Source organism: Syngnathus typhle, linkage group LG3, assembly GCF_033458585.1.
Source record: "Syngnathus typhle isolate RoL2023-S1 ecotype Sweden linkage group LG3, RoL_Styp_1.0, whole genome shotgun sequence".
Lineage (NCBI taxonomy): Eukaryota > Metazoa > Chordata > Actinopteri > Syngnathiformes > Syngnathidae > Syngnathus > Syngnathus typhle.
The window spans coordinates 2,727,458-2,752,638 of NC_083740.1; the positions used below are offsets into that span (position 1 = coordinate 2,727,458).

At 47.0% G+C, this 25,181-nt stretch overlaps 1 protein-coding gene across 4 annotated transcripts in view; it reads left to right on the forward strand.

Moving 5' to 3' along the window:
• Nucleotides 1–25,181, forward strand: part of bnc2 (basonuclin zinc finger protein 2) — a 106,715-nt gene that overhangs the window by 35,457 nt on the left and 46,077 nt on the right. For 2 of the 4 annotated variants that reach the window (XM_061274614.1, XM_061274620.1), the window contains exons 1-2: nt 7,352–7,596; nt 7,884–8,228. The exons of 1 other annotated variant lie outside the window; for it this stretch is intronic. In XM_061274614.1, coding sequence (XP_061130598.1) covers nt 7,594–7,596; nt 7,884–8,228 — 348 coding nt within the window. In that variant the 5' untranslated portion in view covers nt 7,352–7,593. Of the gene's footprint in view, nt 1–7,351; nt 7,597–7,883; nt 8,229–25,181 lie in introns of those variants that run through there. One more of the 4 variants, XM_061274617.1, reaches the window with a different exon arrangement.

The window sequence follows — 25,181 nt, forward strand, 5'->3', positions numbered from 1 at the left end:
TTGATATACGGCGTGGTGTAATCCGTCTTTGACGGTGGGGCACCTGTCCAAATTGGCAGGAATCGTAAAAGAAAAAGAAGCTTGGCTTATATTTAAAGCATAAATGAAGATGGGGAAGCGAGTTGGGGATAGCTGGAAAAAAGGACAAATTTGCAAAAAAGTTTCAAACTTGTCGTCACTGTGGACGTAGCATTTAGGCTGGAGATGATAACCTTAATGGATCCCTTTTTTTTTGCCAAGAACACAACCGTAATTTCAAAGTGCTTTTTCAATTTTAAGGCCTTTCTTGTTTTGTTCTGAAGACCAGAACAGACCTCCTTGCTTGTCTCGTTTCTCCCGACTAAAAAAAAAAAATGAAAATAAAGAGTGCGTCTTGGGTGAATCCTCTGGCGCGAACATGGCACGACTTAAAAGGCTCTGATTAGGCTCGCGCGTCCCGCAGGTTGGCTGCGAAGGAACTCGTCACAAATGCGCCGTGCCCACTCGCACCCCCGGGAGCCTCACTGTGTGTTAATTAAAGGAGTCTCCGCTTGCAATTAGACGGCGAAGCTACACACACGAACACGCACACATAAAATGAAGGGCAACCACTGGCAGGCAAATGGTTTTCACAGTGCCACTGTGTCCTATTTTCTCATACATGAACTCACTTGTGTTATTGTGATCAAAACGTTTTATTTACCTATTACTGCGTCGAGAGAAACAGCTCTAATTAACATTGATTACATTAGCAACCGATTGATAAAATGATTGAAATCCTAATTGTGCTGATTTTTTGGACCTTGTTGCATTTAAAAACGGTCCAATCGATTTGCCGATTTATTTAAGGTGTTTTTTTTCCGATGAATTACCCTTTGTTGTTTTGTTTGCGTTTAGAAAGTTGAAGCAGCTTCAAAACCAATGCGCTACCCTTTTGAAAAAGTTTAGCTTAGCCTAGCATCCGCTGTAGGCGCGCATTTAAAAGGATCATATTGAATAACGTGGTTTTACCTGTGCCCTTGTTCCCGACTCGTAACATTGTAGCAGGAGTCCAAAGCGAGCCAAATGGCCCATCATCCAAGTCTCCTGATGTGGCCAATTAAAGAAGAGCTCGGCCTTGGTGTGCTCCAACCTTGTCCTCAGGAAATCAAGGCCAGGTGCAACCTAAGTGAACAAAAGCCCACTTTAGCACATTCGACCAACGGCCCCCCACCCTCACCCCTCCCTCGGAAGCTGTCAGAAGGCACCCGCACACACCCGCACGTCGGCTCGCCGATGTTCACAGTGACTTGGCGCCGTCAACTCGGCGGCGATGCCGCTTAGCGTCGTTACTTATTTATCGGCGACGATGGCCGCGATGACAGGGCCACTCACTCTCGGAAAGCCTTTGAGGCTCCGCAACGTCCCTTCAAGCCGTAGCGTAAAAATTTTAAGAGCCTCGGGCCCAGTTTGATGATTTTGACGGGAGTTAGCATGTAGTGGAGTTGTCGGGTGCATTCAGGGGGCTAAATGTTCTAATGCTTTTACCCTCTCGCCGCATGTGTGTGTGTGTGTCTCAAAGTGAAGCGGAGTGTCACTTAATAATTTAGCCGCCGGTTTCGTCCCCTTCACCATGCATCCATCCATCCATTCACAGCCCCTTTATGTCTGTCGCCTCTGGGGATGCCGAGGCCATCGGTCTGCCTCTTCGGGGCTGATGGAACAAGACCAGACGGAGGACGGACGCTAAAATGAGGACAGGCAGAACGAAAAACAAAAATGAGCTTCGGGATGGATGGGAACCGTGAAGTAGCATTTTTAGTTAGCATAAAAAGAAGCTAACGGGCACTCGGTTTGCTATTTTTTATTGTTTACTTTACTCGTCGGGGGCAAAAATTAGGTTTGGGATGGATGGGAACTGTCAAGCAACATTTCGAGCTAGCATAAAAACAAGCTAACCGCCACTCGCTTTGCTATATATTATTGTTTATCTTGCACATTTTGTCTTCAAATTCAGGTTCTACATTTCCTCCTGTCGCTCATTTTATACAAATACGTTGTCCTGTGTGGAAGTGGTTCCCAGACGCGTGTCAAACTAAAAGCCGTCATGGCAAATCTGCAGCTACATATGCGCTAATCAAATAACGCAGCTCGGCGGCAGCGTGCTTGAATACGTGAGAGCTTTCAACAAAGGCTCTCAATGCCAGTGACCTTCGATATATTTTAATACCACTTGATGTTCACTTAACCCGCACTCTCACGCTTGTAATTGAAACCTGATGGCGGGGCCTTTATTATTTCTGCTTTTTTTTTCTTCCCCCCCCTTTCGACACTCACTGAGTTTTTTTCTTGGACTTGATGATACAATATGAGCCTATAGAGTAACTTTTATTTTAAAGCTATGGCACGTGCGAAGATTATTGGACTATTTTTAGTCATTGGCATTTTTGGGCTTGTCTCATTTTTATCTTACATCATTTTTGTATTATTATGTCATTTTTTTATTTGAATTTTTGGGGTAATTTTGTGTTCCACTTTGACATTCAGGATTTCCTCAACTTCGGAAATTATCCAATAAGTCCAAATGATCTATTCGGTACAATAAAAAACTTTTAACAATGTAAACAGTTCCAAGATCAAAAGGCCGAAGCCAGAGGATGAGCTGCGCTGTATTTGTTTACAGAGTATCACTTCTACTTGCGCTTTGTTGTGCGAGAAACCGACTAGGATGCAAATCTAAATGAAACAATCCTTCGAAAGCTTAACGCCTCTCTCTTTATTTCACTCATCATAAATCAAACAGTGATCGTTTTTTTCTTTACTACGTCGGGATCGTCTGCGTGACATTAAATTTTATTGAGGCATCGTCGAGTCACCAGTGTTTGTTGTGTTGTCAGCGGTTATGTTCCTTGTCGTGTGCGCCGTAAATAAATACTCGGCCTGCTAATGTGATCCACATGTTCGCCTCCTTCTTCATTTTTTTTTTTCAGATGGTGCACAGATCTTTTGGAATGTCTCCCAGCTTACGTGAGGTCATTTCTGTTGGCCGTATCAAAAGCAGTCGCGGACATCCCTGTTACTCACAATAAGTTTGGGGCTCGTATTAAATGTGTGGTTCCCATTACTTCACCAGCTCGCCACGGAGCGCACGCACAGCTGGTTGCCCACACTCCCCCCAATCCTTCACTCGGGACACATCTGCACACACACACACACACACACACACACTCGTAGTCACAAAGACTCATAGTGTAAAACGCCGCAGTCGGCATAAATTCGAAGTTGCAACCCACTCAATCGGTTTCCGGTAAAACAGTGGCTGGCGTACCTCGTTTTGGACTGACGTAAGAGCAGAAGAAGGTCAAAGAAAAAAAAAAAGTTTGAAACAAAATAATGAGAGACAAAGAGAAGAAGTGCAAAAAAGCACTTTGTCAAACTCGCTGCGGTTTCGGGGGGGGATCAAGCTGAAGGTGGGGCGGGAGGGAGTGAGGGAGGGAGGGAGGGAAGAGGGGTGTGAAATAGGGGGCGCTGGCAGGGGTTGCCACGGCAGCGTTCCGGATGGTCAGGCGGTCTCCTCTCAAGGGGGAGCGGCAAGGGGGACGGGGGCTGTCAGGGAGGCTGGCAGGTAGAGACACAAGGCCCTGTGACTGGGGGGGGGGGGGGGGGGGGGTCAGCGGGAGAGGACAGAAGTGAGGGGATGGAGGCGATGCGGCGATGAGGTGGAGGCCTGTCTGATGAGGTGAGGCGAGAGGGAGAGCTCAGAGGGAACTAAATGAGGGTGGAGATGATTAGAGGAGAATTACCCAAGTGTGAGGAAAAGGAAGAACCAACGGGGAGGATGCGCCCCGGTCATTAGGCAAGTGATGGAACTCCAACTTTGCTTCTCCCACCTCAACATTGTCTTCATCCTCATTATCACGTCTTATATCCACCAAAAAGTTGGAGAACATCTTAAACCTTTTTCCTTTCAAAGTCCATTTCAATTTTGAAGGCTAGACTAAAGTTATGGAAACATTCCCAATCATCCATTTGCTTTTTGTCAGGAAGAGGCAAATACAACAGCTAAACTTTCATCGGAGATATTTGAAATAGTGGCTAATTCACATTTTACACAAATTTGAAAGTGATTGGTTTATTATAAACGCACGCTCGAGGGTGTGCACACTTTCGCAACAACAGTATTTCAGGTGCCTATATTCCTTTCTTCATTCTTCCCACTCATTTTATTGAAATAACTTCTATTCTAGTTTTTAATTATGGCGTGCATGTTTTTTTTTTAATATCACTAAATCCTGGCATTTTAACGAGGGTGTGCAGACTTTCTATATCGACCGTACGGACAAACAAAACACTGTATGCCAAATGTCGTCGTTAGCAGTAGTAGCGCTTATTTAGCGAAGGGGCGGGCGCCTTGACGAGTGACACCCGGCGATCATGTGGTTGCGTCTCATTACGTGGAGACCTTTGGGTGCCCCCGCCGCTCTCTCCCCTTTGCCCGCGATCACAAGCGAGCTACTCTCATGTGATGTCCTGTGGCTCTGTCGGCAAACAGTGACACTTCTATCTCGATACCATCTGATCGACACGCCATGCCTTGTCACATGGACACATGCACTCTGCAGATTTATGCGCGTGTGAACATCCCCGTAAGGCATAAATCAGGTCAGCGACAGTGCCAGCCCTGAGCCTTGTGCTCCCTCTTAGGTCAAGGCAGCGCTTGAGTTTAGGAATACAGCTTCTTATTGGCTAACTAACTTTGCATGTGTACAAGCAAAAAAATTAACCAAAGGTTAAAGACAATAGCAGCCCTGAGCCATGTGCTAACACTTAGTATCACTTAAGCTAATTAATATGGGTTTTCCTGAGGATATTTGACTGTTTGTTAAAAGTCACAGACAATAGTAATCAATAAAAAAAATAATAAAAACTGTGTAGACTCCATTATAAAAATACAGTTTTAGGTAAAGGTCAGCGACGTAAAGCCATGTTGTCCGCCAAGTCATGGGAGCTCTCTGTAGCTAAAGAACACGGCTACAAACGAGCTAAAACATGAACATGCTGAACAAGGTGGCGAAAATATTTGTTAAAGGTCAAAAGCATTTGCAACTACGATTTGAGTACAGTTAGCATTCAAGCTAACGACAATTGTGTCGCACCGTTAGCGAAATGTCACTGACGCTAGCAGTCCTTAGCCATGTGCTCCCGTTTAGCTCCATTGGGCGCTCAAGCTAAGTCACAGCACTTTGAATTAACTAATTCACTTACTAAAATGTATTAACGGAAATATGAGGTAAAAGGTCGCAGACGGACAGTAGCAGCCCCGGGCCATTGCAAAGAACCAGTTTGTGTTTATTACTTTTCAACTAAGCATAATTTGACAATTCTTTTTTTCAAACTTATTCCAAAGAACTCACAATTAGACGAAACTTTTGGCTTTTTCTAGATGCCTTGTTGTCATGTCAGAGTGCGTTTGTGTCTGGGGAATAAGGATGCCGCGGCAGAGTTTTAACCTCACAGCCACTCTTCTATTGATCCGTACAAGCCTCGGTGGCTGTTGCCGCAGAGCCGGCCGGCTGCGGTCTGTCTTTACGGGCTTTACGCTGCCACCCCCCCCTTATCAAAAAAAAAAAAGAACAGAAGCCACCGACCAACCCCCCCCCGCATATCATCTGCCTCTCTCTCTACCTCACTTTTCCTCTAATGAGTTGCAACAGTGATAACGAGGCTGATGATCTTGCATTGATTCGCCTATCACTTGCTTGTCTGGTAATTGATCCGTAGCTGAGCCTCGAGTTAATTATATGGTCTTCGTCATGGACCTTTTCCCTGAGGGTGGGTGGGGTTGATGGTGGCACCATTTTTTTTTTTTTGTCTTTACAACTTGCCACAGCATCTTTTGTCATTTCCCTTGCAAACTTGCCCGATCGTTTCTTTCTTTTTGTCATCCAGGCCATTAACAGCATCCGAGTCGAGTGCACAAATGACAGCTATTAACCGGATGCTGCAAGAGTGCCACTTGAATAGAAGAAGAAGAAAAAAAAAGTGCATTTCCGAGACATGATGGAGAAAGAGTGGATCTCCGTATTGTCATTTCATCTGATTAAGACGAGTTCTGTGCATTACAACTTTGAGCTCAACAAGGCAGGCAGCACGAGGCTGACAAGATGCAATTTGAAAGAAGATCAGAAGGAGGAGCAGCAGATGGGGTGGCTTCATTGTTGAAGATGTGACCCACTCTAGGTTGCGTAAATCTATGCTATGGTGGTGTGTGTGTATGTGTGTGTCTGCTCAACACGGCCCCCCCCCACCCCACACTTTCTGACTGCTGCTACTGTGGGGACCAATTTGGCTAAAATGGAACCTCTTCCTCATTTTTTTCTTAATTAAAATTCGTGAGCCTCTGCGGGGGGGGGGGGGGGGGGGGGGCGTGTGTCTGCCCCTGTGTGTGTGTGTGTGCTGGTGGCAGCCTGCCTGCGTTCCATTAGTCTCTCATTAGAGTCGCAGAAAGTCAAACAAAGGCGGCGGATTTTGGTCGGTAGAACAAGTCTATTGAGTCCTTTTTTTCTGTCCTACTATTTAATTTGCAAATTTCTGTTTTGGGGACTAACGACACACATTCAAGTGCGAAAAGGGCATTGTTTAAAAAAATTTAAAAAAGCATGTTGTAGTACAAATTTTAATGTAAATAGTGTCAAAATGATATTTCATATCTGTATGTAAAATTCCGATCACCGATTCATTAGCCGATTCATTTCAAAAGTTTACGACCAATAAAATAACTGGCAGAAGCGTTTTGGACTATTTTACGAGACTTTGGCCTTCAGTTTTTGTTTAACTTTTCGAGAGGCAAACATTGAGTTTTATTTTTCCCAATTCTCTGTATAATGTAGTGTGAAAAAAAAAAGAAAATTGAAAAAAAAAAAAAATTAAATCAGCTAATTGACCATTTTAAAAGCGCCAATACTGGCTGATTAAATCAGCCAGGCCATTATTAAAAGTAATTTAATAATAATAATAAAAGTAATTTGTGTCAATTTGTTATTTCAGAAGTGTGTTTCATCAAACTGGCCTATTTGGGGGGAAATCCCCCATTTTATCACATAAGCTCTATTTTCTACAGTGATATTTTTCAAACAACCTTTTTTTTTTTTTTTAAGAGGACATGACCGTGTGTGTCGGAACGGTCCCGTTTGTGCGCGCGCGCGTGTCGCTCGCAGCAAACATGGTAATGAGGCAGCAGGACCCCCCCCCCCCCCCCCCAACAACCCCTCCACCCCTTCACTTTGCCCCCGCCTCCTTTACCCCGGGCTGAGGAGGTGTGTGTGCGTGCGTGCGTAAGAGAGAGAGCGAGAGAGAGAGAGAGCGTGTGGCGCGATGTCATTGAGCATCAGTCCGGAGCGCACACGCACAAACCGACACACCCACACACGCGCGCGCGCAGACACGAACACGAGTCGGGCTGAAGCGCTGTGTCCACTTCCTCGGCGGACTACGGAGAGAGTAGAAGGAGGCGGACAGAACAGGAAAGCAAAGGGGAGAAAGGGAGAGAGAGATCTTAGAGAAAGAGAGCGAGAGAGAGGAAGCTCGTGGCGCGCTCCCACTCATCTTCACGTTGCTGGGACACACACTGAGTTGATGGTAAGACGCTTTGTGTTGCTTCTTCTGCACTCTTGATGCTACTTTTATTTTTGCGGTGTACGCGTGCGTTCAGAAAGTGAGCCGCCGCCGCCCCCTCCCGTTTTGTTTATTGTCCCCATTTCGCGTCCTCATCAACTCCAACTCAAGGCCCCGTTGCAAATTGGCCGCACTTATCTCCCAACTCCCCCCCCCCCCTCGCCAAAAGAGGGAGGGCAACCCCAAAAGAACCCACCTTCACTTACTTTTCTCCCCCCCTCCCTTTCTCCCCCCCCCCCCCCCCCATCAAGTCCAAGGAGGCAGATGTGAGAGGCAGCAGTGAGCGCCACACAGCCCCACAGGAGCCCGCCGCCGCCGCCACCACCAGCACGACCACCGGCAGTGACCCGGAGCCGCCCAGCAGCAGCACGCCGCCTCTTCCTCAGCCTGCAGCGGCCAAGGCTGAGCACGGAGCCGCCGCCGGCCCCGACAGAGAGCCCTCCAGTCGTAGCAGCGGTGGTGCGGGCGCCGGGGGAGCGGGCGAGAGCTCCATGCAGTTCAGCACCAGACCGCCTAGTGCTGAGCAGCCGGGCTTCATGGGGACATGGCAGCAGCAGACCGCTGACGGCAACCTCCTCTACAGAATGTCCCAGCAGGTATGAAGGATCAACTCTTGGTCCCCCCCCCCCCTCTCTCCACTTCCTCATCTTGTACATTGCGGTGGTCCCAACGAGGGGGACAGTGTATTGTCAAACTTTCAATTGCTGCTGTGTGTTATTTAACAACTGCTGCGTCTCTCAAATAATATCTCTCGTGTAAAATCCACGCAAAGTGATGGATTACAAGGTTGCTTTTAAATGTCATGGCTTTTGCAAAAACTTCCATCCCTGGAAGCGTGTCATTTGACTTCCCGTGGCCGAGGCAAGGAGCCCTCGGCGCGGAGACGTAAGCGCAGAGGAGCGCGAGCGATCCCCGGGTGGTCGGAGGATGGAAGCGGTGTGAAGAGGCATCCGATATTTTTGCCTCTCGCCCGACTTAATCGTTTCTACTTCATTAATCGGTGATATAGTCTGTAGTTTGTTTTATTTCGATTGGGTTTTTAAATGAAGTTTCGGGAGGCTCAGTCAAGATTCGGCGCGCTGGTTGTGTGCGGGCGTGCATGCGTGTGTGTCAGAGTGTGCGTGTGTGTGTGTGAGGGGGAGACAGTAAAGATAGAGGATGCTTGTTGGCTTGCAGTCCATCATTGCGGGACCTGCGAGGCTCTCGGTACCAGGCACGGTTGCGCAACAAGCATGTGAGGCGCAAAAGTGGGAGAAAGTTTCGAGCTGCAACGAGGTTTACATTTGAAAGCATCTTTAGGTGATTTATTTTTAATTAAGCGTATTTGACATTTTATAAAGCTGAAGTGGTGTGTTTTACGCAAATGTGGCTGCGTGTGGATGAGGGGGTCAGGTGGATTGGGCACCTGCACCGAATCCGCGTTCTCAATCTTTTTGCTGACTGATTGTTTTGTCGCAATTAATCTTCTTCCTCCTTTTGCGTCATCTTCTCATGAGAGAATAAGGACTTCGTGTGGGGCAGCACCCGAGGGTGCCGTGGCCGCCTGTTGACAAATATGTTGGGGGGCGGGGGGGGGGAGAGAAAAAAGGGCCTGGGGGAGAAAATGATGCGTTTTGGGTGTCCACAAAGACCTTAAATCATTTTTCTAAGAGATGCAAAGTGTGGAATTTTGAGGGAAATGGCATTTTAAATAAACGGCGGTTACATTCAAAAGAGGAGAAAATGTTTCGTTTGTTCACAAGTGTGTGGAAGAAAAAACAAGTTGAACAAATGACAATTATTATTTAAGGCAATTTATTCGTGGCAAAAATGAGTATGGTGTACGAAAAGATGAGCAAACTTTAACGACACATTTTTAAACAGCTTCTTTATTGGAATTATTTAATAAAACATACATTTTGGAACGTTATTGATGTGTTTTTTTTTTCTGGGGGGTGAGAATGAGAACATTTCTTAAAGGGCTTTAATTTATGTCCATTTAAATTGACAGTCGTTATTTATGCTTGAAAGAAAATGTAAACATGTTGACGTCTCTAAAAATAAAAGACCGCACAAGAGCCTCGTTAAGAAGTCAACAGCGTGACTGGGATCAATAGATCGGCTTCGAATGCATTCAGAAAAGGCAAAAAAATACGTTTCATAAAACAGAGGAAATAATTATTTGACGGAGGGAAGAAGGCAAAGACAAACATTTAAATGAAGAGGATCGATTATTTTCCCTTGCCGCGGTCGTTAAATGGTTACGAAAAATCGACCCTCGCAAAGTTTACAACCAAGCGCCTATTTTTTTTTTTTTAAATTTATTTATCTATTTGACTCCATTAAGCACCGCGCTGCTGCGCTTTTGCGCAAAGCCGCAGGCCGCCTCTGCCGCAATGTGAGCACCACCGTAAAAAGAAAACACGCTCTTGTGCTCGCCCGCGTGTGAGTGTGAGTTGCGCGTGCATGCTTCATCTCTAAAAAGAGTCTCTCCTTGCAAGGGGTCTGTAACGCGGCTTCCTATCAAGTGCGTCAGGTCGACTATGGGCCGAGACCTGGACGAGGTACTGTTTCAACCGGCCCACGCCCTCTTCCCCCACTTTATGACTTAAATAGCAACCCCGCTTTTTTTTTTTCTTTTTTCCCAAGCAGAACTTCGCGTATTCATCTCTGCATTTAATATCATTAAGATATAGCAGTTTGAAATGCAAAAATGATTAACAGAAAAATCAATAGTTAAGAGGGTAATAAAAATATAATTTTGAATGCAAAATGATCAATTAATATAGTTTTATACAGCAGATTTTTTTCATTATAAATTAAAAATAGCGTGTTGTAATTAGTGAAAATCTTGGAAAAGCATTTTCAGTTTTAATTTTAATGCTTGCTGCCATGTTATTTAGAAAAGAAATGCTTTTTTCTAAAGGAATATTGTGGAAAGCAAAAATCAGTCTGATGAAAATAACGGCGAGTTCTTCGATAACGATAGATACATTTTAAAATCATTCTTATTTCTACAGGCAGTCTAATTTGTTAGTTTGGAAAAGCTTTTTAATTATTTTCCCTTTTTACATCTTCATTAGAAAACCAACCACAATTTTGTAAATGTGTCAGACTACCAATTTTTTTTATTTGTATTTATTTTCAAACAATCAGGTCAAATTTCAATCTCTCTACACATTGTCATGTCTCCCCCATCTCGGAAATGCCTTCAAGATGATAACATTAATCTCGTTGGAGCAGCTCAGGAAGCGATAATGTGACGATTAACACATTGATACACTCACAATGTGTGTGTGAGTGTGTTGCATATGTGCTGCCGATGCATCTTCGGCAGTGAGCGGCAGAGATTTAATGCACATGTGCGGAATGAGCCACACTGATTGTGTGCGTGCGCGTGTGTGTTATTATTTCCATATCTGACTTTGATGGGTCGTTGAACACGAGCATATGGGATGTCGATATGGTGTCAAGTGTGTGTCTCCAACTGTGCGTGTGCGTGTACGCTGACACCCAGTTTGTGTGTGTTGCCATTTCTTTTTCTGAGTGGGTGGCTAAATACTCTTGTGCCAGTTGCTGGAGTGGTTGTGTACAGTCGAGGCGAGCGTGCACGAGGAGTTTATGGTTGAGTGTGTGTGTGTGTGTGTGTTGGCCGGGACTCCATGTGTGTGCGGGTGCGAGGTGAAGTGTCTCTTGGCCGGCCTTGGCTGGAGGAGAGCGGCGAGGTGAAAGCGGAGATTTTTGCAAGAAAAACTGCTTTCCTTCCCTTTGCTGACTTTCTTCTTCTTCTTCTTCTTCTTCTTCTTCTGTCTATCACTGTCATCCTTTCCTCGATCCGGCTCAATCTTAACAGAAGAGAGGCTCAATCGACGCTGCAGTTAAACAGTGGCCTCGAAATGGTGTATAAAAAAAAATGGAGGTCCATTAGTGCGGCAACGACGGCGGCGGCTCGGTTTGTGTTATTGTTGCCAGAGCGCTGACACACACATTTAATGGCATGTTTAACATGTGTGTTCTATTTTATATTGGGAGCATTTGTGGCTTGATTGTTTTTCAGGCTTTTTCCCCGGGCGGTTTTTATTGGGATCGAGAACGGAATGGCCGGGTTCAAATGCATCCTTCACTCGTCCTGACATAAATATCAGATTGTGTTGGCAATCCAGCGTGGGCGTTTTTTTTAAACCTTTGTGTCAGAAACCCTCAACTCCAAACCTTACCTTGACATCCAGTTTGCTAATCCGGGTCATCGCAGATAAGCCTGGTAAGGAATTTTAGGGATGCGCATTGTCATATATTATCGGCACGACCCAAGGCATGGTTCGGATCACGTGTGGCGTTACCATTTGGTCCGTTGTTGTTTTTTTCTGAAGGCCCGCCATCTGGAAACAGCCATGTTGACAAAACACATCAACCACAAATGAATTTGGTAAACGATGCGGAAAGGCTATGATGGAATTGGGGCCAAGAAATGGACAGCAAACTCGCATATGTATTATTATTATTTTTTTTTAAATGCCACGATGAGCTACCGCCAAGCTGTACAAAACAATAAATACAATCAGATCAGATCCATTCACGTGGAGCTGTCTCTCAAGTGAAGTGTGGAGAGTCTCTGTCAATGAATATTTATCTTCTTTCCTTCTTTGCCGGGCGGCATCATTGGGGTGATTGAACACTCAATGGAGAAAACTATTTTTCGAGAGAATACGGCTACTTGTTCTTTCGTACGACATCGGGTTAGCTAGCGTTGTTAAAAAAATCGCTTTTCCAATTGCAAAGGCAACTCACATACCTTTAAAGGGATTCATCAGGATTTTATTTGGAACTTAACTTCAGAGTTGCTATGTCGCTTTTGGCTAGTTTCCCGCGGCGAAACAAGTCGCCCATGTGAGGAGAAAGTGCGTGTGTCGCTCAGGATGTCACCACCCTGCTGCGGTCTAATGAGCCTCACAAACACACACACGCGCACACACACACGGAGGTATGTGTGAATTTACAGTGCCAGCAAGTCAACATGCACTCCGCGACCGGGGATGGGAGGGGGGGGGGGGGATATTTTTTCGAGAGGAAACGTTCCCGCGTCGGCGTGAGCGCACGTCTGAGACGAAAGTGACACGGCTCGTGACCCGCGCTAAGTGACAGGAACCCGGGCCGGGCCCGACTTTCACGCCGGCTTCTCCCTTTTCCTGTTATTCCTCAACTCCTGATTTTTTTTTTTTTGTTCTCCTCTGGAGCGATGCCAGTGTGACGGGCAAATCGTTTGCTCTTTTTTTTTATTATTATTATTTCGTGTGTCTTAGAGGACTCCCCCCCTCCCCTTCTCCCCATCTGCCAATTTGCCCCATCAGGAGTGGCAAGAGAGCTCTCAAAGCAGAGAAGCTTTCATTTGTCTTGTTGTCCGTGTGACTAATGCCACCGCTATTGTCGAAGAGAAAAAAAAAAAGCACTCGGGCTGGATTGCTATTATCATTATCGCTCAAAATCATCATCATTACGGCGCGTGTTTACGGTCGTGGGGGTAATGACGGGCATTTTTGCGACCGTTTGTTCCCGCTGCTTTTTACACGTGAATTATCAAAATTGAACATTTTCTCTGTCCTGTTTTTTTTTTTTTAAACTTGCAATGGAGATGTGATGGCCAGAGGCCCAAAGAGGATTATTATTATTTTTTTTTTTTTTGTGGAAGGGAGGTTCTGGAGAAGGGAGGCTAGTGGTACAGGCCGTGGTCGGCACGTTGCCAACACACATATTCCCTCCCAAAGGCGAAGATAACCTTTATACACAAACTAGTTTTTTTTTTTTTTTGGGGCACACATGGCGTCTCATTAGCTACTTTTTGGTTTTGTTACATGTGTAAGCATTTGTTTGCGCTGCTGGATTAATAAGGTTTAATGGCCGCTGTTAAATGCGGCCGCGTCGGCGTCCCGCGGCTCGTGTTTTCCGAGCCGGGTGACTTTTTTGGGGGTTTTGTGTGTGTGGGCCACATGTGTTGTCACATGTCTCCCTCAGAGAGGTGAGGGGGGGGGGCACCGGTGGACCCCCACCCACCCGTCTCGTGACATTTATTGTGCGACGGAACAACGGGGCAAAGTGAAAAATCTTGTCTGGCTCTAAATGGGAAATTTTGTATGTGTGTTAAAAGGAAGGCGAAGGTGTTTTGTTCGCACACACACACACACTTGCTGTTGATGTTTTCTCAGTAAATGGCTCGACCTGCCTCTTCCATTGTCGGGAAACACTCAGCGGTAAAGTGGACGGCCGCAGCTCGTGACGAGCGCGACTTTTAATATTTCATGCCTTTTAATCTATTTGATATGTTTCTCCTTCCCCAAAAACATCAACAAGAAAAACACTTTTGTTTTCCACGTTGATGAGGCTTTGTAAAAAAAAAAAAAAAAAAAAAAAAGGTCGACCTCTCGTCAGGTATTTCGTTCCTCTGCCGGTGCCTCGTAAATTCGCCGCGGCTTGAAAGGAGGCCAGGAGGCTAAAGATCAACGTTTGGCCCGTGATTTAAAGCGCTGACATCGATAAGAATGGCCGGCAAAACAAGCGGCGGCTTTCCGCAGCGGAATGACACTTAAGAACGGCATTATGACACGGGCGAGAAAGCGAGGGAGGGGGTCGGGGGTCTGTTAGGGGGAATCAATTGGTAATAGGCTGAAGTCACAGAGGCGATTAGAGGCGTCGACTCGCCCCGTGTTGTAAATGCTGTCAGATCTGTTCAAGGAAGCCTAATACCTCTCAGGTTGAAAGCTGTAATAACATCAAGTGTAAGTCGAGCTGCGGGGAAGTGCAAAAGTGAGTCTGGGCAGGCTGGAAAGAAAAAAAAAGAAAAAATAGGAACAGGAAGTGGTTGAAAGTGGTTCAACATTGAGGTGTGCACGTGTATACCAGGAGCAAGGAGAGGGGGGGGGAGTGGGAATGGGAGGGGTCGGGCTAATTCATTTGGCCTCATTAGAGTCAGGGATGGGGGGACGGGGGGTCCCCCCCCACAAGTGCACCCTGGTAGATTTATGCAAACACCCTTAAGCCCCTTTCACACTGCCTTCATGGCAATTTGGCGCATCACAGGCATGACGGCTATTTGCTTGTCGCTTTCAGGCAGCGATGGTCGGGTCGGCCGTGAAATGACGTGAAAAATTCGGATCCTTATCGGGATTCTGTGGAGCTTGATGACCCTAAATCGAGCTACGATTGCTTCGGACTTCGAGTGTGCGTCTGTCGTCTCAAGCACATACTTACACACATACGCACGGGCCCACAAAATCTTTTCACAGGCACACACAAAATCTTTTTACGCACACACACACACACACTCAGATGACACAGGCACATGGCGCAGTTTGGGGAATAGAAAATTGCCTTCTCAGGAAGGCCCCGGCCAATTAAGGACCTGACCGTATTGAATGTCAAGTGTTAATTTAGCCCCACCCCCGCCCCCGCTCCTTTCTGTACAAGCCGCCCACCATTTCCCTGCAGTGTGGGTCCCAGGGATGAGCCAAAGTTGATTGCTGCTCCATATTATGTGTCGCAAGCATAAGTGGCAAACGTGCCCCCTCCTTGTTAGCCTTCAGCGGAGCCCCCCCTTTTTGCACTCCCCCCCCCCAGAGGGACGCAACGATGGCGGGGAGGAGGAAGGATTAACTGTACCGCAGTGATAAGCACAAGTGTGTTTGGGGAGGGGGGGGGGGGGACTTAGTTGGTGAAGACGTAAGGGCAGCGTAGAGAGAGAGAGACAGAGAGAGGCCAAAGGGTTTGTTTGATCTCACAGGACTGGGCGGTGACTCATGATGGTCTTTTAATGGCCTTCACTCTTAGCGAGGTGACGTCCCAGGCACACATGTCTTCCACACACGGCTCCCAAAGGAGACACAGTACGCATACGCGCCAACCGTGCAGGAAAAAAAAAAAAAAAAAAACGTGCGGAATATGCACGTCAGGCCTGGAGTTGAAAATGTCACAAGGTCGCCATTTTTTGGACTATCATCAGAATGCATATGTCAAATTAACATGGCGGCAACCGCCACCCTTCATGAAGTTTGCAAGAAAGTTGTCCGAGCCTAATAAAACACTCCAGGGTCCGAGTTGCGCGTTGCACTGATGGTAAATGTCCACCTCCTTTACCTCGGTGATCTAATAGATATCCACTTAGTCTTAATGGGCAGATTCCCTTTCTCCGCTCCTGATGCACACTTTAAAGGTAGAATTCCCAGCTTGTCTTTCTCTCGTCTCACTCCTTGTGACCGCCGCCGTTTTCCGCCACTCCGGCTCGGACGGACGGACGCGTAGAAAAATGAACACTCGACATGTGCCCCCCCCCCCTCGGCAATGCTATCTCGCATCAAGTCTGCTTACGCGGACACGCTCGGCCGTGTTTGTGTGCACTGATGGTGATGCGGTGGAATTGAATTGAGAGTGTGAGTATTGATCACTTCCTCCCCCTTGTGTGCTATTAGAACTGTGCTGCCGCTCGCTTCGAGCCACCTGCACAAAGCCGACAAACACTCGCCGTGACGGGCACACGCCAGGAAATTCTGCGGCGGGTTTGCAAAGACTAGATCACGAAATAGGCTAACAATTCGATTTTGGAAGACATAATGCTAATCGAAACACATTGTGGCAATTTTGAATTTCTTTTTCCTCTCAAATTGGGTCCGTTTTTTGAGACATTTCTTTATAAATTACGACTTGGTATTCATTTCATGCTGCAACTTTAATAAGGTTGTGTGTATCTTTTCGAGCAGTTCCAAACGTTCATTTTTGATGCATTATCTTGAAAGCCATTTTTTTTTTTATTCACGGGCTGACCCGGTCCAACGTACGAGTTCCAATGATGAAAGTCACAAAGTGTGTCCCCCGCTTTACTGTCAAAAATACAAGCGCCGTGAAAATATCCTTGGTGGCGGTAATTACAACTCCAGACGTGTTATGACAGACGGAGCTGAGCGTGGCAGATTTATGCACGTCAGGGGCCCCCTTAAACGAAGCCCATTTTTGCACACACGTTTGCATTGTTTCGCGCCACAATCTGTTATGTCAATAACACAGTACGAGTTCATAAAAGTCAATTCAGCCGGCGATCGTCATGATCGGCGCCACCCGTACAGCGGGGCGGAGGTAGGGGAGGGGGTGAGCCCAAGCGCGGGTGGGTAGATGGTGATGTCTGCAGGGTGGTGGCGCTAGTGGCCTCTGACAGGGCTTAATTGATCACCCTGACCCGAGAGCGGCGAAAACGGCAGCGGTGGCGTGGAAGGATGCGATAGATGAAGAAAGAAAGGAAGGAGAAATTGCGCCAGCGAGTGGCTTAATCTCAGCGGAGCGCTCATTTCTGGGCTCGGGATGATGAATACGCCGGGCCTAGCGGCTGACACAGATGGATAAGGCCGGCTTGCGGGCTGCTGGAGTTATAAATTAACACATTATCGGGCCTTAATGCGGACTTGCGACCTCACACAGACACCATCAGCGCACACGCGCGCACGCTCGCACTTTGCGAGGGTGCCGACGGTGCTCCTCGAGGGGCATCGATTTGTTAAAGTGCTGAATTGGCGTCGCGGCTGCCGGGACTACTTTTTTTCCCCCTCGCCCCCTCCTCCCTCTGCTTTTTACTGACTCTTCATCTCTATTTTCACCATCTTGTCCATCGCTCATGTCTTGATTTGTCGACTCAAAAACGCCCTCTCCCCTGGGTTGTCCTGGCCCAAATCCCCCTTTTTCCGGGTCCAGCTGCTCCCTTCGGCGGCCCCCGCGCGTAACACGGGCCAGCCGACATTGTTATGTCGCTGATTTGGAGAGTGAAAGGGAAGCACTATGCGTGTGTAGCGAAGGGGGATTGCTTTTTAATAAGCGCACGAAGAGCGGGGTTTATATTCCGAGCCGCCTGCGCATTGTAAGGCCACACACGGTGACAAGTTCCTGCGCAGTTCTCGCTATGTAAAACCTCAACCAGATCAAGTACCGTGCCAGCAGAACAGTCCGGTTCGGTACCGAATGGACTTGGAAGTGGTCTCGGAAAAATTGGACTATTAGTGTGAAGTGCTGCCTCCATGAGTGAAAATAATATTTTCCAACAGGTAGCCAGCCACTTGCTAGCTCCGCCCAGTCGTCATGGTAACAGGAGTTGTCGTTAACAAGTGCAATTGAGCACTGTTGAATGCCGAAATGAATTTTTTTTTGTTTTGAAAGAATGTAAAAAGAACAATGTTAGCAAACGAACTTTATTTATTCTTTTTTTTAAAAATCTATTTATTTATGTATTTAAAATGCAAAATTGGTGCTGTCATTGTACACGGACGTGCACGCAAAAAATAAAATAAAAATCACAATTATTTAACAAGAAAAGATTACGCAAGGTACGGAAGTCATCGCTCTGCCGTGTTGGAGTCCGGGACCGAGCGGTCTTTTGCTAGCTCCATTATCACCCATCGCTCACGTTGTGCGTGCGTTGGCTATGATCGACCGTGTGAGGCCGAAAAGAGAGATTCAAGGGGAGTAATGACAGTCCCCCTGCTTACTTGCTTGCTGTGGTCCAGCCCAAACATTTACCATCTGGTGACCAAAGCCTGACCCTTTACTGGTTTCGCGCAGACACGCACGCACAACCGCACACATACACACACTCGGACGACATCCAAGTGATGAGTGAGCGACCCCCTCCCCCTCCCCTCCGTTTCCCAGCCGAGTGTCCATCTCTGCCAGACAACTCGATCCCCCTCCTGACCTCGCTTAAGTCCAGCCCCCGGCCGCACATGATTGGTGAAGGGATGATAGATTGATGGCTGCCTGATCTGTTGGCGGCGCTAATGAAACGCTCCATAAAGCGTCCGTTCTGGCTAAGGGAACGTCAGCAAACACGCCTGGCGCTGACCAAAACAAACACGCAATCCGCTCGCTCGCTAATGACATATCGCCCTTTTATTTTCCCCACCTCAGCTTTTTGCTTCACTTAGCCAGCGTCTTCATCTAAGTCTTGAAAGATGAAGCCATTAGGCAATGGAGAGGGGGGGGGGGGGGGGGGGGGGGGGGGGGGGCTACAGGTACCTTTTCAATGGGACTTAAGGAAATTTTTAGACATGACTTACTGAAAGAGTGACGCATGCATCACCGAGTTGTGACATTTTAAGGTCAACTCGAAGGTCACCAAGGCTTAAGCCCTACTGTACATATGGCGACTGAGCGAGTGTGTGTGTGTACCTTTCTAAAGTCACTCATCGCCTGCTTTCCAGTCGAGTCGGGGGAACAAGGAGTGAGCGGAGAGCAGCTTGTGATGTTGTGACTGTGGCTTGACGATAGACAGAAAGAAAAAAAAGGGGGGGGGAGTAGAGAGAGTGACCGCAGTGGTAATGGGGGGAGGGGGGGGGGGCAAGACACAACATGGAGAGAAAGCAGAAGTGGGGAATCTCTGCAAGAGGAAGGCAGAAAGTGGGATGGAGGGAGGGAGGGATTGAAGGAAGAAGATAGCGGGGGGATGAAGAGGGGGGGGGGTGGGGGGGCCTCCGCCGCCTCGGCCGCCTCGGCCTGAGGCTGATGCGTAGTGACAAGTCACTTAGGAGGGTTTCACTTCCTCTAAACTGCGGCCGGTGGCAGGAAGAGACGTCGCGAGTTGGGACAATCAAGCGCTGGAGGAGATATGACGGGACGCATGCAGAGCGGGACGCATGCAGAGCGGGACGCATGCAGAGCGTGCCGCGCCGACAGCGAGCGAGGAAGGAAGTGAGACAAGACGTGTGTTTGTTTGTGTGTAGTACGTGTGTGTGAGTACACAAACCAGAAGCCACCAGATTCTTCTATGCGCCGCAACCCTTGAAGATAAAAAAAAAAAAAAAACGCTCGAAATAACAAAGATGAAAATGACTAGAATGAATATTTAAAGCCATAAATTATATTTGGACATAAGAAACTTGACGAACTATGCACCTACAATCGTGATTTGGCTCTCACAAACCTTACGAAAGATATTAAAGATGAATTTAAGCACAAGAAAAAGATTAAGAAGGAAAAAAAAAAAATCTACAAACTCATTTTTTATGCGCCACACCCCGTTAAAAAGTTATTTTCATTTATGCGTCACCTGGTTCAGAAACCACAGCTGCCAGCCTTTTCATACTCCAAGTAAACCGTTGGCATGATTTGAAAATAACGCATAATAATATTATTCGATTGCGTTTTGCGCTGCGGTGTTGCCGGCCGGTTGAGCGCTCGCCCCGTGAGGGAGGGGGGGGGGGGAGAGCCAGCCTCGGGCTCCTCATGGTACCGCGTGTTACCACTCTGCCTCCCTCATTCCTTCACCTCCCGTCCGCAAGTGAGGAGTGCGAGGGAGAGGAGGAACAAAGACACGCTCCGAAGAGCCTGCCAAGAAAACAAACCTTTTTCTGTGTGTTTTGCAAATAGTTCAGTGTCACAAGTTCTGATAAGTGTCCCGAAAAGTTCTTTGGCTAGGGTACGTACCGTGTTAGCCGCGCGCAATGAGCCGTGCCAAGAATGTCCGTGTAATTGGAGCGCGGGCCCAATCCAAGAAATACACTTTCCCCCTGTTTCGCAGATTAGCTTTTACGTTCCGAGCAACGAGGGCGAGACAATTCTGAAATTGTCTCCTGACGAGAATTCTTAAGCGTTCAACTCACACATGCCTTCATGAACGCTTGTTTTTTTTTTTGGTCCGTTCCACTCGCGCATCACTGAGCATCTGCAACTGTGCTGAATGAGGACTTGTGAGACAAAAGGCCCTGGCAGCACATCGCAGTGAACATAAAAAGGGCAGTTTGCACTTCGTAATGTAAAATACTCAGAAGCCCTTTGAGCCGAAGTGACGACGGAAAAGGGCTTTACAGATTTAGCCGTGTGACACGCAAGATTTCTTTATTTCCCCGTGTCAAGACTGAGCTGTGAGTTCGAAAGGGGCTAGTGATTTCATATCAAAAGGAGCCTTCCTTCCTCACGCTGTTTGGGATTGTCCAAAACGCCAAATCAATTAAGGTATTTTCCATGATTGTGTCGAGAGAGGGAAAAGACCCCCCCCTACAATCCCTGAGTGGGTTTGACTGCGAGTAGCCGCACTTTTCAATGCGTATCAAGCCCACAATGGCTTAAATAATTCATCTCCGCTTGCTGGCTTTCCCTCCATGTTGCTCTTTGTCCCCCACCGCCGCCATCCTCTTGTTCCTCTCACCATCATTTGTTTGCTTTGAGGAGCTAAATCTTGTTTGCGCGTATTAATAAAACAAGGCGGATTATCTCAACCCCACCCCACCCCGGACCCCGCACTGCCTCCTTCTTACCCGAGACAAGTACACAGCGGTAGCGAGGTAGCGCTTACGGCCCGCCGAGGGCCGGGTGGCTTCTCTGTTTGCAGAGAACTAGCGCGCCGGGTTAATTAGATTAATTCCGATGCCTGTAATGATTGCTCACCATCTATTTTTAATGAGTGGCGCATATCAAAGAGCAGCAAAGCATGTGAGAGGCTCCAAGTATCCCCCCCCCCCACACACACACACAAAACGTGTGTGTGTGGATCTGTCAGGGGCTTATAGCGTGTTAGCATATTGCCGTCGAGTGCGTATGTTCTTGTCGCTGATGATGCTGACACGGCAAGAGTTGATCCAATAAAGTGAAACTATGCTTGTCAGTAGAGCACAGACCTCCATCAAGACACACACACACACGACACATCAGGCATCTTTTTTTCACTGCGTTGCCCCATCCGCCTAATCTGTTGGATCACTGACCCGCCGGGCTTCCCCAAATTCAAGCTGCGGCGGGTGAAAATAATCAACAAACAACAAAATCGATTTCAGCGCATACATACGTGGAATACGGCGACATAACGAGCTAGCTAGCTAAACTAATGACAACCGCAGTCAAAGCCAGAATCTTTTGTGGTTGAATACTAACTATTATGATAATGAACTACCAAACAAGAATGGAAATGGCATGTTGCTCATTTTTAATAGGCCTTTGTCTCCTTGGCCCAGTAACAGGCGACTATAAATATTTCAAAGGTGTGTTTGTTCAAAAGTAAACAAGGGGTGGGGGCTGAAACAACAATTTGATGTCTCTCGAAATGAGACCCTGCAAAGGTGAAATTAGACCTGAACGTTATTTGCAACAAATATTCTTTTGAATATATATGAACACACAGACGCTGGGTAGATTTCCATGAAAAATTAAAGCAGGTGTTTCCGGTAATTATAGCACTGTTTGCTTTTGCCTCAAAGCCAGGCTGAAGTGTAATTAAACATGCGGGCACAGCACACGCATCGTCAAAAGTAAAGCTTGTCTTAATCCAGGCCATGGAACAGCGCCATTACGTATGTCAACGATGCTAAATGAGCCAATTTATTGGTCACACTCAATGGGAAGTACTAATTAAACTGTGGACAGCAGGACATGCTTCTTACCTGTCCAATTTACCATAAAGAAAATCTCAGAATTAGAAGCCCAGCATGCTTGCTTCAAGTTGTTTACACAAACGTTCAATCAAACTATTTCATGAAGCAAAGTATGCTATCTTAATGCTAGCTTACGGTGTGAAACTTCATACATCGGCTAAGAGAAATTAGCACTGATGTTGTGGTTATAAAACGGTTAGGGACCTTCTTAAACTTTTATTCTCCAGGTTTATTTAACTTTATTCTCGAGGTTTGGACGGACACAACAGTGTGATGTGAAGCCATTTGGAAAATGTGCCAAGCTCTTTTTATGAATGAGAGGAATCTTGTGTGTGTGTGTGTGTTTGTGTAAGCTGGCAACGACCCCCCTGGAGGGTACATAATTCTGCGGGACGCGTCCAATCAGCGGCGGCGTATGCGCGACACATGTTTTTTTATTCAATTTTCTTGTCTTTTCATCTTGCGCCACCGCCAGAACGCTTCCTGCTATTTTCCTCCCAGCTCGGGACAAACGAATAACAGATGTGAGAGGGCTGGAACGCAAAATCCCCTACACAATCCCCCACCACCACCACTGACACCCTCCACCACCTTCCTCCACCCTCCGTCTTCGGCGACGAATGTGTGACAACCTTTGCACTCTCACCCGCTTCTTTTGTTCCCTTCCAGACTGCCTAGCCCATGTCCGCTATGCTAGGACGCGAGTTCCCTTTCACTGGAAGCATGTTTTCTTAGCGTGTATCTGTGTGTGTTTTCAATCCCACTCATGTTTATGCAGCGATGAACTCAATAAAATCAATACAAGGCTTTTTTTTTTTTAGATCCTCCCATATGAAAAAGATAAAGCTACACACCTGGCAAGGAATGAGTTCATGACACCAGATTTATAACCGCATTCCAAGCCAATAGGGGGCAGTACATCACCTGGGGGTTAAATCTATAAATCACACCCCTGCTAGTCCGTCTTGTTTTATCATTGTCAGAAAAAGTATCTCTCGGAGTTGCGTGGAGCTGTTTAACTGTTAGCTAGATGCTAACAGGCTAAGCTAAGATAGGGGATTTTACAGTAGCTTAGCTGGGCCAAATGGATTCCAAAATAGACTTTTATCATAATACTAGAATAGTCCTATCAATTGGGGACTTAAATAATGAAATCAAAATCCAATACATTAGCTTACTTGCGAAATCCCTCGTCGCAACTATCAAATCGATAGCATATCAATGCGGCGTAAATTTATTTCTCCAAGGCCGACGACCGGAACGGTGAGGGTCTCGTCGGGCGCGTCTGGGAAGCGTCAATATTTTCACATGTAAGCTTGCGAAATGAATGGCCTAATATCTGCGAGCGCATAATCCTCCCTCTTGTTTCTCGGGGAGACGGCAGCATCGGAATCAATGAGGCTCTGGGAAAATTAGAACCGTGCATGCAAACATCCCAAAACACACACGCATAGTGTCTACGCTCAAGTTCACTCTCAAAGTGACTTTCTTAATGAGCCTTGTAAAATCAATATTCTTTGACTTTCAGGTATGTGGAAGTGATTCAGCGTTACTTATGAGCAAGAAAAAATAAAGTCACATTTGGCTGTGATTAAAGGCAATCAGTTATTGTATTAAGTCCAAATGGCTGACACCGGAGTACCTGCGCAGTGAAAACACATGTTGATTAGTCATCGGGCTGTAAATAAGCGCCAGGTCACACAGTGGAAACATCCGCCTGTGATTGGGCTGCAATAAATGGCAGGGGGGGGGGCGAGTTTGTGACTATGATGTCATTAAGGTGGGAATCCTTTTTGTAACAGCACTTAATAGAAGCTACGCTAACATCAGAACGCTAATGCCATCTCCACGACGAGTCAACTATCAAGCGGAAGGATGAGAAAGGACAAAAAAAAAATCCGGTCGCTACAGATCTCAGCCGTACGATTCAAAGTAACAGTCGGATTGAGTTTCGAGCGAGTCCCCGAGCATCTGGCGGAGCGACGCGGGGAGGGAGGTCGCCGTCGTTGATAGTGATGAAATCATTTAAGCCATCAACGAGCCAGTTAAGCGCCACTCAGCGCCCCGCTACGAAATCACACACACACACAGTGGTGAAATGTGTGTGTGGAGTATTTGGATTAAGGTTTAAAGCTGCCTCTTAAATTTCTATCTTTACGTTTCGGCAACGTGCAATCACTAATGCTTCATTTAACTTCAAGAAAGCGTGTAGGAAGCAAATTTCCTGATATGAATGCACACATTATACCTCCTCATTTTTTGTCTTGTTGAAATCAGCATTCTTCATTCTTATAGAAGTGAGTTTTACGTCATTCCACATGTTGCCGAGCTGGTTTCCACTTGCGGCTGAGAGGTCCTTAGTCCTCTGTGAGTTTAGGGGAGGGGCCAATGGGCACCCGTGAAAAATATATATACATCAAGTGATTTTTTCAAACACTCAAGTGAAATACAGAGGATTGTTTTCTCAAATTTGCGTCACACACAATAATCGTCCAACAGCGGCAAACAGGACAATTACCTGGTCAAGGCATTAACGCTGGGTCACTCCACACACACATACGCAAACACACACTCACGCGTCGACAATGCGGCCGTTTATGTGTTTCAACGGGTCAGGCTAACAATGTGCCTTATTGGTCAGGCCGCCGTTTACAAGGAGCCGCGCCACCATTGGAGCAAGCAACGGCGAAACCGCCAACTAAATCTGCCATGAAACACAAGAAGCGCTGCAATAAAAAGCCGAGCGAGCATCTGCACCAAACTGGAACCAGATGAAGCCGTCAAGGATACGCCGGGGCTTTTCTAACCCGCCTTGTTTCCTTTGAGGCCGCGGCTCGTCTCTGGATGAGTGGCGAGCCGAGTGATTTTGTGCATAATTACGTGTGTTGAGGCTCACGCACGCACGGCACGCCATTTGTGTATGTGCGTGCGGCTGCACTCCGCTCGGCCTTTTGCGTGTATCATGTTATGCCCCAACACAAGTAAGTAGTGAGGCCACGGAGGATAGCGGCTGCCAACAACAGCAACAGCTACTGGCACGCCGCCATTCCACCCCGGAGGCTTCTGGGATGCGAGCAGAGCTACATGGTGGGAGGCGGCTGGGGTGAAACTCCGCAAAGGGTCACCCTGCGTGTCCGAGGTAAAAAAAAAAAAAAAAAAAAAAAGGCCACCTTTTCGCGCCGA